Source organism: Arxiozyma heterogenica (genome assembly GCF_036370985.1).
Source record: "Arxiozyma heterogenica strain weizmannii chromosome Unknown scaffold_15, whole genome shotgun sequence".
In the NCBI taxonomy this organism is placed as follows: domain Eukaryota; kingdom Fungi; phylum Ascomycota; class Saccharomycetes; order Saccharomycetales; family Saccharomycetaceae; genus Arxiozyma; species Arxiozyma heterogenica.
Genome location: NW_027042668.1, coordinates 209,726 through 223,810, shown reverse-complemented (window position 1 = coordinate 223,810; position 14,085 = coordinate 209,726). Strand labels below are relative to the sequence as shown.

Below are 14,085 nucleotides of genomic sequence, written 5' to 3'. Positions count from 1 at the left end.
GCAGGTTGTGTTAATGCATTATATGATCTTTTTCCATACAATATTAAAGTGTTACTAAAACAGAAAATCGACCATAAGATAGCCACAGTACCGTATATTGTCCCAATGACTCTAAATGCACCCATTGGGACATACTCATTGTATTGAGTGTATATTTGACTTGAACCTAGGGACATGGTACCCATAGGGAAAGTCATACCCCAGAAACCTTGATGGAAATGATAGATACGTGTGTTGTCACCCTTAACACCAGCATAATTCTTTTTGAATATGAGATTATAGCTAGAAGGGTAATGAAAGTGAAGAAATAACCCATTGATAATAGCGACATACTTAATATCAGGCCAAGTACTTTAAAGGACCAAGGTACAGAAAGCAAAAGAATGTTTGTTGGATCCTTTGAATAGTATTCTTGTGTATAGAGAAGGACATTATCTGTCAATAGTAGGATACCGTAGGCACCTTGACCCATTGGACCTAAAACAAGAAACATTGTAAACACTTGAGACATTGGTGGGATCTTAAAAATGTAAAGAGACCAAAAATATATCCCGACTAGAATAAAGACAAATATGATAGCGTGTAACCAAAGCAAAGTAGCGATAACCATAGTCAATAGTTGGACATTCCTATTCAATGTTATAGTGGCTAAATCGGACATAATAAAGATAGAGACACTAGAAGAACCAACAACTAATGGGATGACAGCTAATAACAAAATACTTTTCAAATGTTCAGCGGCCACTTTTTCAAATTTGAAGTTCCATTTACCTAAACCGTCTTGGAAGTAATAATTCTGCCAAATTAAGAAAGTGATCCCCCATGCAATAAACATAGATACGACAATATCATACCACCAAAGGACATAAACCAGCCTAAATATTCGTTTAGCCACTACGATTCTTCCCTTTGTGTAGAAATAATTACCCAGAAGGTATATATAATTAATAATAGTGACTAACCCCATTGGATAGGTTCCCCAAAAGACACTTTTAGTCAAATTTCTAAAATATTTATCAAAATATTGTTTTGTTGAATAGTTTTTGGAGAAATAAATAAAATGTAGGAAAAACATGAACTGTTGGAAAATGAATAATAGTACATTAACAGCAAACATTATATAAGAACATATCTCCAGCCAATGAGCAGGATAGGGGAACGAGTACAACAGAGTAGATGAAATACCTATACCCATATTGAAAATGAAGTTAAATGGATCAAATTGGCCTAAGAATCTATTGAACATTGTCAATTTGACCAATTTTTTTGAAGGGGTAGTAGACATGCTCATTGGGATTGAAGATGATTCTTCATTCTTGTTCGTCATTATCACAGTATCTTGATCTATTGAGGTTATATCACTTCTATTATTACTATAGTTGTCAACGTATTGAGACATATGATTATTTATTTGATTAATCTATAATATGCTGTATGATGTATTGGCTGATGTTATGTGATGTTTTTGGTTTAACTTTCTAGTAAATAATTATTCATCGTCTTTTATTTTTTTTTTTGCCGAAGGAAAAAAGACAAGACAAAAAAAAAGAGGATAAAACTTTCAGAAAGATCTCAGCCCTACATATATATATATATATATTTATATTTAAACATATATTTATATATAAATATATAAACAAGAATGTTGGACATAAAAACACGTAATAGGGACATAAGAACAAAAGGAAAAAGATAAAGACAGATCAATACAATACATTTTCAGTATTGTTATTATGACTACTATGATGGCTTTCACGTAGTTACAACAGAAAAAAGTTGATCAGTAGTTTTTTTTATGACTATAAATCAAGATTAAAAATATCAAGAAAAAAAACCAAAAAAATAACAAAAGAGCGGACACTTCTCATACTTGTATATGCTGCTATTATTATTACCACCGATCTTATTATAATTTATAGCTCGGACCTTTTCGATATGCACGAAAAGAAATTTTTTTTGTAGACATTATTAATTATTTTATCTTGGAAAACGAGGAGAAAGCAAATGAAGACATGTTATAATCTATCAAACAAAATTAAATAAGTAGAAGAGTTGGCAAAAAACGTAATGAAAAAAAAAAAATGAAAAGGGATCCTTTTATTTTAAAGTTTGTCTTAATACCGAAGAATTTGTATTGTATTAAGTTTATCAGTTCTTTTTAGGCTTGGAAAAAATTGAAAGAAGAAAAAAGTGGAGATATTAGGAAAATCCGTTTTCCGTTTTATTTAATTTTCTTTCTTTTTTCTCCTTTTCATTTTTTTTTCTTAGCTTGCATGAAATAAAAAAACAAAAAAGAAACTATTTTGGTTTTCTCCTTGCTGCTTTTGTGTCTTCTTGGTAAACTCTGCATCTCCGGTATAAAGCATTTTATTTTGTAGACATTTCAAAGTGCGCTGTATGGTTTTGATTGGTGGCTCTTTGCAAAACAAAAACAAAAAAAAAAAAAAGAAAAAAGGTTTCTTTGTAGTGTTTTTACTTCTGCCTGTCTATCCTCGTGACCAAAAAAACCGCTAGTTTGAATTAAGATTTGAAAAGTGCCGACCCCCTGAAAAAAAAAAGCAAAAAAGAAAAATTTAAAGTTAAAAAAATTACAAATAAAAAAAAGGGATTGTAAAATGTAACACCGACACACACACAAAAAAAAGAAGACTAAAAGGAAAATAATATTTTGGATTTCTGTAACTTTAGAAATTATTTGAGGTTAGGAGTTTGCAGAAGACATCTTGTAATTATCTTTACTATACAATTTCTCAATTTTAACTTTAGTCTTACGTTTCTTCGGCGGGCTTTTTTTCTTCCATTTTTCAACTATTGTAAACAGTATTTTTTTTGTTTTTGTTTTTTGTGTCATAACCAAGAACGGGAAAACATTATTTTTATCAATTTATTTTAGGCGGAATAAAAAGCCTGAAAACATGTAATGACGAAGATTTTTTTTAAAAAAAATGCCTTGGTTTTATTATGACTTAAACATCTCCTGCATAAATTATACTTTTGTCCTATTTCCATTCTTAGTTTAACAATGATTTTTATCAATATAAAATACATATATAGATATAAAACAACTAAATTTACTTTGAATGACTCACCATACTTTCATACAATTAATAACAGCAAGTTAGAGCCTTAAAAATACTTATTTTTAATCATTATTATTGTTGTTGTTTTTTAAGTAGTTCTGTTTGACATTCAACGTATTTTAAATCAAATAGTTGACCCAAAAAAAACTACCAATTACTTTAGTATTTTATGTTAACACATTTTTTAAAATAATAATTATTTAATCTCAAAATAAAACGTACATTCCATGCAAAAATCTCACATTCTATAGAAGAATTTAGAATATTAATTAAGACGGTCTCCTGTTTTGAAGGAAATTCTCTTTTTTTTTAGAAGAAGAAAAATTTTGGCGAAAAAAAAAACAAAAAAGAATTCTCCTACGTGTTTTCAAGATCTTTCGTTTAAACGGATCGGATCGGATCGGAAAAAAGAGAAAAAGAATGGAACAAAACAATAGTCTATTTTTCTTTGTATTGTTTTCTCTCTGTATTGTTCATATGATATCATTTTTTCTTTTTATTTTTCTTTTTTCAAATTGTTTTGTGCAAAAATAAAAATTAATATATTGATGAAGCACAATAACTTTTAAAAAAAATAATGCTTGTTTCTGTTTACTTTGTCTATTTAGAAAAAAATTTTTTTTAATTGTTTTTTAAAATTCAAAACAAAAAATCAGTAAATAAATTATTTGGTATAGGCTCTTCACGTGCACTTTTTATTTTCCTTGTGGTTTACTATCATTCTGCGTTATAACCAAGTTTAAGTCCCTTTTTTTTTTTATAAATGAAACCATTTTTATGATTCCCACTTCTTCTAGTAATAATTATGGTATAATTTATCAGATGTTTGTAAAGATAAGAGATAAGAGATTATTTTTCTTTAATTCTATGTTAATAAAATTGTAAGCTTTACTTTGAGTTTTCATCTTTAATAAGAGAATTAAATTTGAAATTCTTGATGTAGAAAAAACTTTCCAATCTTTGACTCTTATATATTTTAAGTCTCTAGAAAATTTAAAAGTTACAGTATTAATTATTTAATACTTATGGTTTTATGATTTAATAGCTTTGTTTGTTTGAAAAATGGTCTCATAAAAATAAAATAAATTAAAATTATATATTGTAAGAGGTTATCTTAAATACTCATCTGGGACATGGTTATTAATTATATATACATATAAACACTTATAAATAATATAGTTATTGATTCTAACTTATAAAATCAATAATGTAATTCTCATTTTGAATATCTTGATATTCGATCAAAAATCAAAGATCTTTTTAAATGAACTTCCAAATACTTTTTTTCACTAAAATTAATTAAACAATCAGTAGAATGCATCCACAGCGTCATCTAAACGTTTTCGTTACTCTAACTCCTTTACCTTGAGATTAAGTATTATCTATAGACTACGTATTCCGGGATTCCCAATCAAGGTTTTTTTACAACTAATAACTATTTCTATCATGTGTATAAAAATAAAAATTAAATGGAGTTAAATAATGGAATATTATGAAATTTATATGAAGGATGCTTTTCTTTAATGTCTGTATCTATGTTTGTATTATTTTCTTCATTATTGTCGCTATTTTTGGATTTATGTTTCTTTTTCCTCATTCTAGAAGGCCATGATAGATTATTGCTTTTCTCTCTCAATAAAGGTTTATCTATTTTTCTACAAATTGATTTGAGTTCACTCATATTTATATAATCTGGATCAAAGTGAATCTTCCCATTAATATACAAATTATTACATTTTAGATCCCTTACAAGGCTCGAATCAATCCCATGGATATTTGCAATCAACAAAGTGGCATCTTCCTCATTTAGTTTATCCAAATTTTCCTGTTTAGCAATAGAAATCAATTTTTGTTGATCCAACACAGATGAATACTGTGAAATATCATTGATGTAATCATGAGATCTGGCATTTCCGTCTTCTTTATCTATTAGTTTGCGGTATGACACTATTTTTTCCAAATTATAGGAAATCTTTCGTAAATTTATCATATCATCAGGGAACTTTAAATGTTTAAAATGCTTTGGTCCTAGCAATCGAGGGGTCTGTAAATTTTGATAATATAATTTCTGTTGTAATTTGATTAAACGATTTAAATCTTTTAAATAGTTTTCCAAACAATCAATTGGCATTGTTTCAATATTATTTATATCTTGATGTGAATCGACAGTTTTAAGAGCAGGTCTCTTCAAGGAGACATTATTAATGATATGTTTTAAACCTTGTATGTTATCTGGCAAGATATTCTTATTAATGAGTAAGGAATCAATAGGAGAAGTTGGAATTATATTGTCTGTTGAGGTTGCCGTCTTCATAGTAGCCGGATATAAATCAGGAATGGGGGGACCACCTGTTTTCAATCTTTTTATGTCTACAGTAGTTTTATTAGGTTCTGTCGTATTTTTATGTTTTAACTTTTTTACTGAACTTTTTTCTGATTGATTTATATCGCCTAGTTTCGATTCTCTTGATTCTTCCTTAATGTCTATGTTTTTTTTTTAGTTTCTTTTTCTTGTACATTCTCTACTTCCTTGGTTTTCTTTTCTACAGATTTTCTACGAGCTATCTTTTTTGTAATAGATAAGTCCTCTTTTCTTTTTTGTTTAATTTGAATGTCTTCTTTAGTGTTGCTTTCTAGATGAGGTATTGATAAAGAGTTTTCATAATCCAGCCTTTTACGTTTTCTTAATTCCATCCAACTTTATTTGTACATGTAAATTTTACTTCGATAGAATACTTGCAATAATCTATACAGCACTATTTCTATGATTTACTGTATAATCCTTCATCGATACTTGATTTACTGAATAGATCTATTGAAATTGTTTTTTTTATACCTCCATTATATCCAAGAAATGAAGATAGAATTTTTTTTCTCATATATTTTTTTTTTCTTTTACAGCAAAGAAAATTTAATATCATTTTTCAATCAACATATACGCAAAAAAAAAAAAAAAAAAAAAAAAAAAAGAAAAAAAAAGAGAGAAGAAGAAGAAATATTGAAGAAGATTCAAATTATGTATTGGTTAATGTTAAAGTTATGCGAGTTAAAATGTGTTAAAGAGATAGTAGCAGTAATGCTACTTATACTACTTGTGTATATGTGTATATGTATAAGATTGTTACTATGAAAGTATGGGCGTAAGATAGAAAATACAAAGTTTAAATATTTTAAAGGAAACGTTATTATTGTTGTTACTTATAGTTATAGTGGTACTCTGACTTAACTAATGAATTAAGGAATATGTATATATCTCCCTTTAATCTACTAATGATCTGAACTGTCCATCTTGAGTCAAGATATTGGCCATCTTCAATTTTTCTTGTTCAGAATGGAATTTGATTAAAACGTGGATATGTGACAAATCTTTAATACTTTGTAAACTCAAATAATTGACAAACCACACATAATCATCGCCGTATGATAGTTTGTATTTGTCATGTAAAGTCTTCGACAAAAACTTATCAATGAGTCTCTCACATTCTGGGTTCATATCGGGATATTTATTATGGTCAATGTTGATACCATCGATATCTGTAGTGTCATTTATATAAATTGGTAATTTGATCTTTGACCAAATCAAGAGATGTAAAACGTTTGGTTCATAATTGTAAGGAAAATCGTTGATTGTGACCTTAAATAACTGTTTGTTTGTTAAAATCGTCTTTAATTGTTGTTGGGCCGTTACATATTTTATATGATTTAATTCATAAATTTCATTAGCATCCCATTTTAAAATCTTTTGCAATATGAATTGGGAGACTGTTATATGTTGTTTTTTCAATTCATCTTTATGTTTATGGTATCTATCCGTTTGTTTTTTGGACCTTTTTAATTTAAATAATTCTTTTTTATTGATATATTTTATAACATCATCCCATGGAATTACATCTGAGGCAATAGATAGTTTCGTTGGATGTATAGATGTATTATTATTAGTTAATGTCATAGTACAGATGTTCAGAATAGTCTTTTTTATATATATGTTTATTTTTTGCTTCTTTCTCTATCACTTTCTCTTTGTTTCCCTCTTGACCTTAGACTTATGTGAAACCATTAGTATAGATATATATTTAATCTTTAGAAGTTTTCCTTGAGGAAGGTTATATAGATTTTCTTTTGAGTAGAAAAAAAATATAGAAGGTTAATAGAAATTTCTCCGATGTATACCGAGAACAAATCCAAGGGATTATAATACAGAATCACAAATGAAAAATAAATGAAAAGAACAATTAAACTATTAATAACAAAATTGAATTAAAATGCATAATAAATAAATAATCGAATGTATAAATAAATAGATAGATAGATAGATACTTTTTAATATGAAAAAATGCAACATTTTAAAAGAGCCAATAATGGTTGAAAAGTAATTCATATCATTTCACTTATAATAAAGCGGTCGAAAAAAAAAACAACAAAAGTTCAACTGAATAGAATAAATAAAGATAATGGTATAAATTATATCAAGCGGAAGGATCTGTGATATAGACAGAAGTTTGTTTGTTTGTTTGTTTGTTTGTTTATGGTTTTGCATTTCAACAAAGTATTCTTGGTCTTGATCTACCTTTAACTTGTAATCCTTGAGAATTTTTCAATTTATTGTTTATTATTGATTCCCTCATGGAGACTGCAAATGGTAATGTGAAACCAACAGATATAAGAAATATATTTAATTTGCAAATATTTGGTAGACTAGGTTTTAGAAACATTTCAGTCCTATTATATGTTATAAACTCTATATCAAAAAAAAACAAGTGTACTTCTAGAAAAAATCTGCGTCTGTGGGTTGCTGATTTATTTCAGCGTGAAAAAAAAAACGGTTTGGTAGGACAGTATGTCTGTAGAATTGAGGGAAGCTTATACAGAAAAGGGTAATACTGGGAAGGAAAACAACAACATTTCTGGTACATATCCATATCTTCTACATCCTATATATATATAATCTTCCATTGAAGCTAAAATGCTCAAGACAGTAAAAATCTCATCTTAATTTGAATTGGTTACCATAGAGATGAAATATATGAAATTAGAAAAAAAATTTTTCTTTATTGTATTTTTTTTTTAGCTTCAATAATTTTTGTTTTGTTTTATTTTGTTTTTTCTTACGGGATTGATTTTTCCGTCTAGCCAAGTTTGGGAAAACAATGTGTGCCTACTATATCAAATTGTATTATTTGTTTTTCTTTTCTTTTTTTTTCAAAGCCGTTTTTTTGACAAATAATAGCAGAATGGGAGTGGGAACAACTCAAAGATCGACCAATCACAAACTAGAACATTAATAATATTGGTAATATAAACGAAAAAGGAAAAATTAGATGGATACTATATCTGTCGCTATGGTTACGGGTGTGCCAAAGACTTTTACCCACACATAGATTCTTAAGAAGAAAAAAGAAAAAATAATGGACAGACAGCTGGTTTGCTCAATGAGAACAAGTATTAGAATAATAAGTACTGGGTAATATGTGCAAATAGTGTTCTTATTTCTCATTGATATACCCATTTATCTAGTTAATTAGTATCTATTCTCTCCTTTCCTCGTTTATATATACAAACTGTTGTAAATTAGCGCTTATATAGATTTGGTAAATTGGATATATTTTCAATTTCTTTCAACAATAATTACTTGGTTTTCTTCTCTCTGGTATCTACTAAAATCCCATTATTCGAATTCATTTTATTCTAAAATGCCCTATTTCAGCATAAACATTGTTAAATATGTGATATTGGTTGGAACATGTCTCTGAAGTTAAAACATTGAAGATAAATGTGCAACAATCGGGTATAGAAGGAAACTTATTTAAGATACACGTAAAATTCATTTATTTATTTTTAATCATATTTCAATATGATTAAAAATATCTTTGCTAATTTACTTTTATTGTCTTAAATAATTAAACAGTTATTAAAGTCTTTATTAAAGAATCCTTTAAAATGAAATAAGTTGCATCTGTGTATATTATACTTTGTATGTTGGGTATGTAGGATAAAAAAGAGTCTTGAAATATAAATTAGAGATATAATAGTATGAACATTTTATTGTGAGTAAACCAAAAACTTATAAACACTATTAATATTTTATTATAAGTTTATATCTTTTTATCATGAAGTTTAATAAAGTTTTTGATACTGAACCTTTATATTAATAAATCATGCGGTAATAATGAATCATTTTGTATTCTCTTATATGGAGTATTTATTTATCAAAGGAGCGTGTAATACCTATTTGAAAAATAGTTTTATCCTTTGAAATATCTTCTAATTATTGTGTCTTCGCAAAATATTATCAATTTTTGGTTTGTTCTTCTCTGCCTGCTAGTTATTTGAAAGGATGCCAATTTTAACTGAACGTGCAAATATATTTCAAATTATGGCACAATTAAAAAAAAATCCATTTTTGTTTGTAGACTAAACGTTGATTTTCTGTAAGTTGTCTTTATTTTTTTCATCTTTTTAAAAGAAATTAGTATTTGATATGTAATCCAGAATCTTTCTATCTACACCCAAATATTTCAATTTTCATCTGATTTTAATAAACAAAAAAGAAAATTATTTAAGGAATAACAGTTAGTGTCCTCTGCCTTCATATCTACACATTCCTCTATTATTCATAATGTCATTACCCACACATCTGACACTTTGTTTTTTGCTATGTCATATTGTTTTTTTTGCTCTTTCTCATTGTGAAGAGATTTTGAGTCATTTTTATTTTCATTTTTATTTTTTTTTTTTTGAAGTAAACTGGTTAATAGGACTAAGAATATATTTGTGAATCAATTAAGAGACAAATTGGAGGGCTTATACATGATACAAGAATTAACAAATTACCAAATAGTAGTAATCAGTTGAATTTATTTAATCCGTATAAACTATGCTATTGTATCCTCTATCTTTTTTTCTTTAGAAAGGAACTAGCTAAATAAGGATAAATCAGCCCCACACATGCCTGTATTATTCTATATCCAATGTCTGGATACCCTGTAATATCTTTGAAACCAAGTTACAACTCCGTGGTAAGGGGTTGTCCAGGGATACCCGAAACGTTACCAAGAATTGAATGTCAATTGCAGCTTCGATCAAACAACGGACAACCTTTCACAATAGATAAATTAGAAATAATGTTATTAACTGTAGAATCGTTACATCATAACAATCATTTAAATCTAACAAATTTTGTATCATTGCATAATGATACAAATAATTCTACTGCTAGTAATAATAATAACATTAATGGCAGCAATCACAATAATAGCAGTAGCGGTAATAATGATAATATCAATAATATGTATTTAGATTCAATATCCCCATTAACAACTTTTGAATCACAAAGTATAAATTTCCGTAATAGTTCATTGAAAAAAAGGAAGGATAAATTAGAATGCATTACAATTCATTATAAAAAGTCTTTCACTTTTAAGAATGATGGTAAAGATAAAAAAATTATTGGTATTGATATCCCACTGACTATTGCATTACCTGATGATATTAAAGAAACAAACTATAACGATAAATTTGGGAATTGTTATACATTGTTTGACTGTAAAGCATTCTTCAATGGTAATGACTTAAAAGATTTCAAACATTTGATTAATATTGAAAGATATTCATTATTACCATCAAAATTACTCTTTCCTAGTTTGGAAAGAACTGTAGATATGTTAGATAATAGATTTAAAGTTAAATATAAAATTGAAAATCCATGTCTCAGTAATGATGATTTATTAAAATTGAGGATTACTTTTAAACCTAATGTCAAATACATATCTGAACAATCTCAAAAAAAATCAATATTGTTTAATAAAAAGATTAAATTGAAACATATTACATTTCAATTAAAAGAATTATTAGAGATTAATGATAATATATATAATAACAGCAGTAATAATAACAATAAAAAAATGCCAAATCCTATTTCATTTTTATCATCAATAAATAAGACTGAGAATGTTTTACAAGTACTGACCAGAGAAGTGAACCAAGTGATATCAATGAATGAGATCTGTTTATCATGTGATCTTAGAATCTTTACAAAGAATAGATTCTTTAAAAGTTTTGAATCGACTTTTCAAGAACCTGAATTTTTATATAAATTGCCAAAATATGTTGATAAGAGATATGGTGATAATGGTCAATATAATAATGATTATAGCAAAATGAACTCTAACATTAATACTATTTTTTTGCAAAACAAAAATAATAATATTCCATTTCAATATCATACTTCTATCACCACACTAGGTAATTTTTTTAATATTACTCATAGACTAACCATGAGATTTAAAATTAGTGGTGGCAGAGGATTTGAGATAAACCAAAATTTGACTGTGACCCCTTGGTCACGCTCCAAATTAAAATATATTGAACAGTTGATACAACAAGAGAAAGAAACTGCATACTTTGCCCAAAAATTTTATGGCAAATTTGGTAGTATTATAAAAAAGAAAATAGATAATAATAATAATAACAGTGGTAATGGTGGTAATAGCAATGGCTGTACTAGTAGTACCTATATATTAGAGTATCCATGCTTACCTTCTGTAGTATATTATTATGATGCGCAAACTTTGAATAAATTTAACATTATTTATGATAATTCATGCGTACCACCTAAAAGAATCCCCGTAATACAATAAACTAATAAAATACATCAGTTTCCTTTTAAAAAAAAAGTTAATTATTTAGGGAAGCATAAATTCCTTTAAAAACTGTGTGTATGATGCACATACAGAACAATACTATGAAAGGTCATGATAAAAGGTTAGCTACCTTTCTCCAAAGACAATCTGATAGATGTTTTGTAACTTTTCTTTATATAGATACATCAACATTTTTGTTTCTTCAAGTTTTTTATTTTCTTTATTTTTTTTTGTTTTGAATTTCATTTTCTTATTTTAACAATAACAAATCATTCTAATAACGTATAAAAGCTTTTATAAGCTGCATCCAGGTCAAATATTAGTTCTCTTATCTCAGTATCGGTTAATTGTTCATCTACTTTCATTCTATTAATCTTCACAATCCAATCGACTAATTTCTGCCTGTACTCAAAATCTTGTCGACTAACTTTATTAATACTTAATAATAATTCTGCCATCAGTGGATGTAGTTGATCCTTTGCTCTATAATTTAACTTCAATGCATCAATCAAAGTAATAAAGTTACCTGTAGCCTCAGCAACATTTTTACCGTTAAATGTCTTATTTTTATTGATATTAACTTTAATTTTATTGCAACGAATATCGTCATTCTTGTCATCAATTCCTTTATTGTTACCATTATCACCATTATTATTGTCAAAATCATCATTTTCATTATCATCAACAATGGCATGCTCTACAGTCATTGGTATACCTCTTTCAAGTCTTATAATGGCATTGGAGGCCACAATGTTATACCTCTTCACAAAACTATCTAAATCCTTGAACTCTTTTCTAACTTTTGCATCATTCAAATAAGTCTTATACTGAGCCAATAATTTATTTACAGCATTTGTATATTGATGTGTATCAACAGAATCCTTTAAATATGCCTTCTCTACATGGTCCAAGGCTATTATGATGGAATATATTTCAGATAATGTTTCAATAGTTTCTTTTCTTTGAGATGTAATGGATGTATCAAAGAGGGGTACTTCACTATACAATTCAGCTGGAAACGCTCTCGTACTTCCTTGAGTCCCATAAAAATTTACTGGTGCAAGGCCCGACATCTTTTGAACCCACTGAATGGTTGTTAATAGATATAGTTAGTAATTTAATTATCGAAGAAACAAATCAAAGTGCAGTGCTATTCAAGTGTGAAAGATGTATGCATATATATACAAGAATGTACATGTTATTTGTTATTATCTTTTTTTTTCTTCTTTTTCTTCTTGAAAGTGTGATTCCTTTTTATTTTCCAAAAAAATATCACAGATGTCATTGCTAAAAAGTAAACTTTAATGCAATCATATATCTACTGTGTTATCTATTTATTTACGTTTGTTAGTCAAAGAAATACCCAAAAAAAGGAAAAAAAATATGATATGATCTAGTATATGTATGTATAGATATATATAAAGTAGAAGTAGAATATTTACAGACATACATATTTCTTCTCTCTCCAAATCTCCTACTAGTTTCCAAACTCTTACTAAATTTTCATTTTTTTATGTTCAAGAATCTATTAATCATATTTACTGGAGCACAAGACTCCATTACTCATGCATAATATTGTAGGGTAGCAAGAATATCAACCAAGATGAACAAATATGACAACTTTGAAGCTAGCCTTTAAGATTGAACTCAAAAGTTTTGATCCATAAAAAATATACTAAATGTTTTATACTAAGCAATAAATTCCAATTTTAATTGCATGATTCATTAGAGATTGTAGACCTCTAGCTTTCAAATGCTGTCTAATTAGTCTTGAATCTGGATACTGCTAAACACATCATCTTCAATGTCAGGAAGTTGAAATATTACCGCAATCATCTAAATTATTAATTATACAGCTATGTTCCCTTCCCTGAGAGAAGAAGAAATCATCAAAAGTATCGACAAGATTGCTGGTCTTAGTAATATATATTTTAAGGATGGTTAGTGTAGTGACAAGTACTAGACGACAAGCCTATGAGCTGTGGGGTAGGACGACGATTCTTTTTTCAGCGGAGATATACAAAGAAGAATTGTGTTATGTAATGTAGAATATCCTATATTATACATTTGTACATGCATATTAAAGGAATGGAACAGAAGACGAAAGACAAACCAAAAAAATAGAAAGTTTCAGGTTTTGGTTTTTCCCCTTCACTGACATTTTTGTGCCGTGTACAACGACATTTTCGGTTTCGTTGGAAGTGACATTGCAAGAGAGTACCGTTTTCTTCAGAATTAAAGATGGTTGGTGAAACTTTTGGAGGAAACAAACAGAAACAAAAAATATAGACGAACCTGTCTACAGAGTTTGCTCATTCTATCCTTCTTCCTGTCTCTTGGGATTTTTTTCTGTATCCCAGACATAT

The 14,085-nt window shown here is 27.8% G+C and overlaps 6 protein-coding genes across 6 annotated transcripts; 1 reads left to right on the top strand and 5 right to left on the bottom strand.

Moving 5' to 3' along the window:
- Positions 1 to 193: 193 nt before the first annotated feature.
- On the bottom strand, positions 194 to 1,399 carry SSU1 (Ssu1p; the record flags this gene model as incomplete). Its single annotated transcript, XM_064857602.1, has 1 exon — positions 194 to 1,399. One exon carries the CDS (start codon positions 1,397 to 1,399, stop codon positions 194 to 196), a length of 1,206 nt encoding a protein of 401 aa, XP_064715440.1.
- A 3,146-nt stretch (positions 1,400 to 4,545) lies between these two features.
- On the bottom strand, positions 4,546 to 5,394 carry PWA37_000950 (uncharacterized protein; the record flags this gene model as incomplete). The annotated part of the gene is made up of 1 exon (XM_064857601.1): positions 4,546 to 5,394. The coding sequence occupies one exon, from the start codon at positions 5,392 to 5,394 to the stop codon at positions 4,546 to 4,548; it is 849 nt and encodes a 282-aa protein (XP_064715439.1).
- Positions 5,395 to 6,339: 945 nt separating this feature from the next.
- Positions 6,340 to 7,029, bottom strand: HTC1 (Htc1p; the record flags this gene model as incomplete). Its single annotated transcript, XM_064857600.1, has 1 exon — positions 6,340 to 7,029. The coding sequence occupies one exon, from the start codon at positions 7,027 to 7,029 to the stop codon at positions 6,340 to 6,342; it is 690 nt and encodes a 229-aa protein (XP_064715438.1).
- Positions 7,030 to 7,618: 589 nt separating this feature from the next.
- Positions 7,619 to 7,792, bottom strand: PWA37_000948 (uncharacterized protein; the record flags this gene model as incomplete). The annotated part of the gene is made up of 1 exon (XM_064857599.1): positions 7,619 to 7,792. The coding sequence occupies one exon, from the start codon at positions 7,790 to 7,792 to the stop codon at positions 7,619 to 7,621; it is 174 nt and encodes a 57-aa protein (XP_064715437.1).
- Positions 7,793 to 10,048: 2,256 nt separating this feature from the next.
- On the top strand, positions 10,049 to 11,716 carry RGL1 (Rgl1p; the record flags this gene model as incomplete). Its single annotated transcript, XM_064857598.1, has 1 exon — positions 10,049 to 11,716. One exon carries the CDS (start codon positions 10,049 to 10,051, stop codon positions 11,714 to 11,716), a length of 1,668 nt encoding a protein of 555 aa, XP_064715436.1.
- Positions 11,717 to 11,988: 272 nt separating this feature from the next.
- VPS28 (ESCRT-I subunit protein VPS28) lies at positions 11,989 to 12,792 on the bottom strand (the record flags this gene model as incomplete). The annotated part of the gene is made up of 1 exon (XM_064857597.1): positions 11,989 to 12,792. The coding sequence occupies one exon, from the start codon at positions 12,790 to 12,792 to the stop codon at positions 11,989 to 11,991; it is 804 nt and encodes a 267-aa protein (XP_064715435.1).
- Positions 12,793 to 14,085: the final 1,293 nt, after the last annotated feature.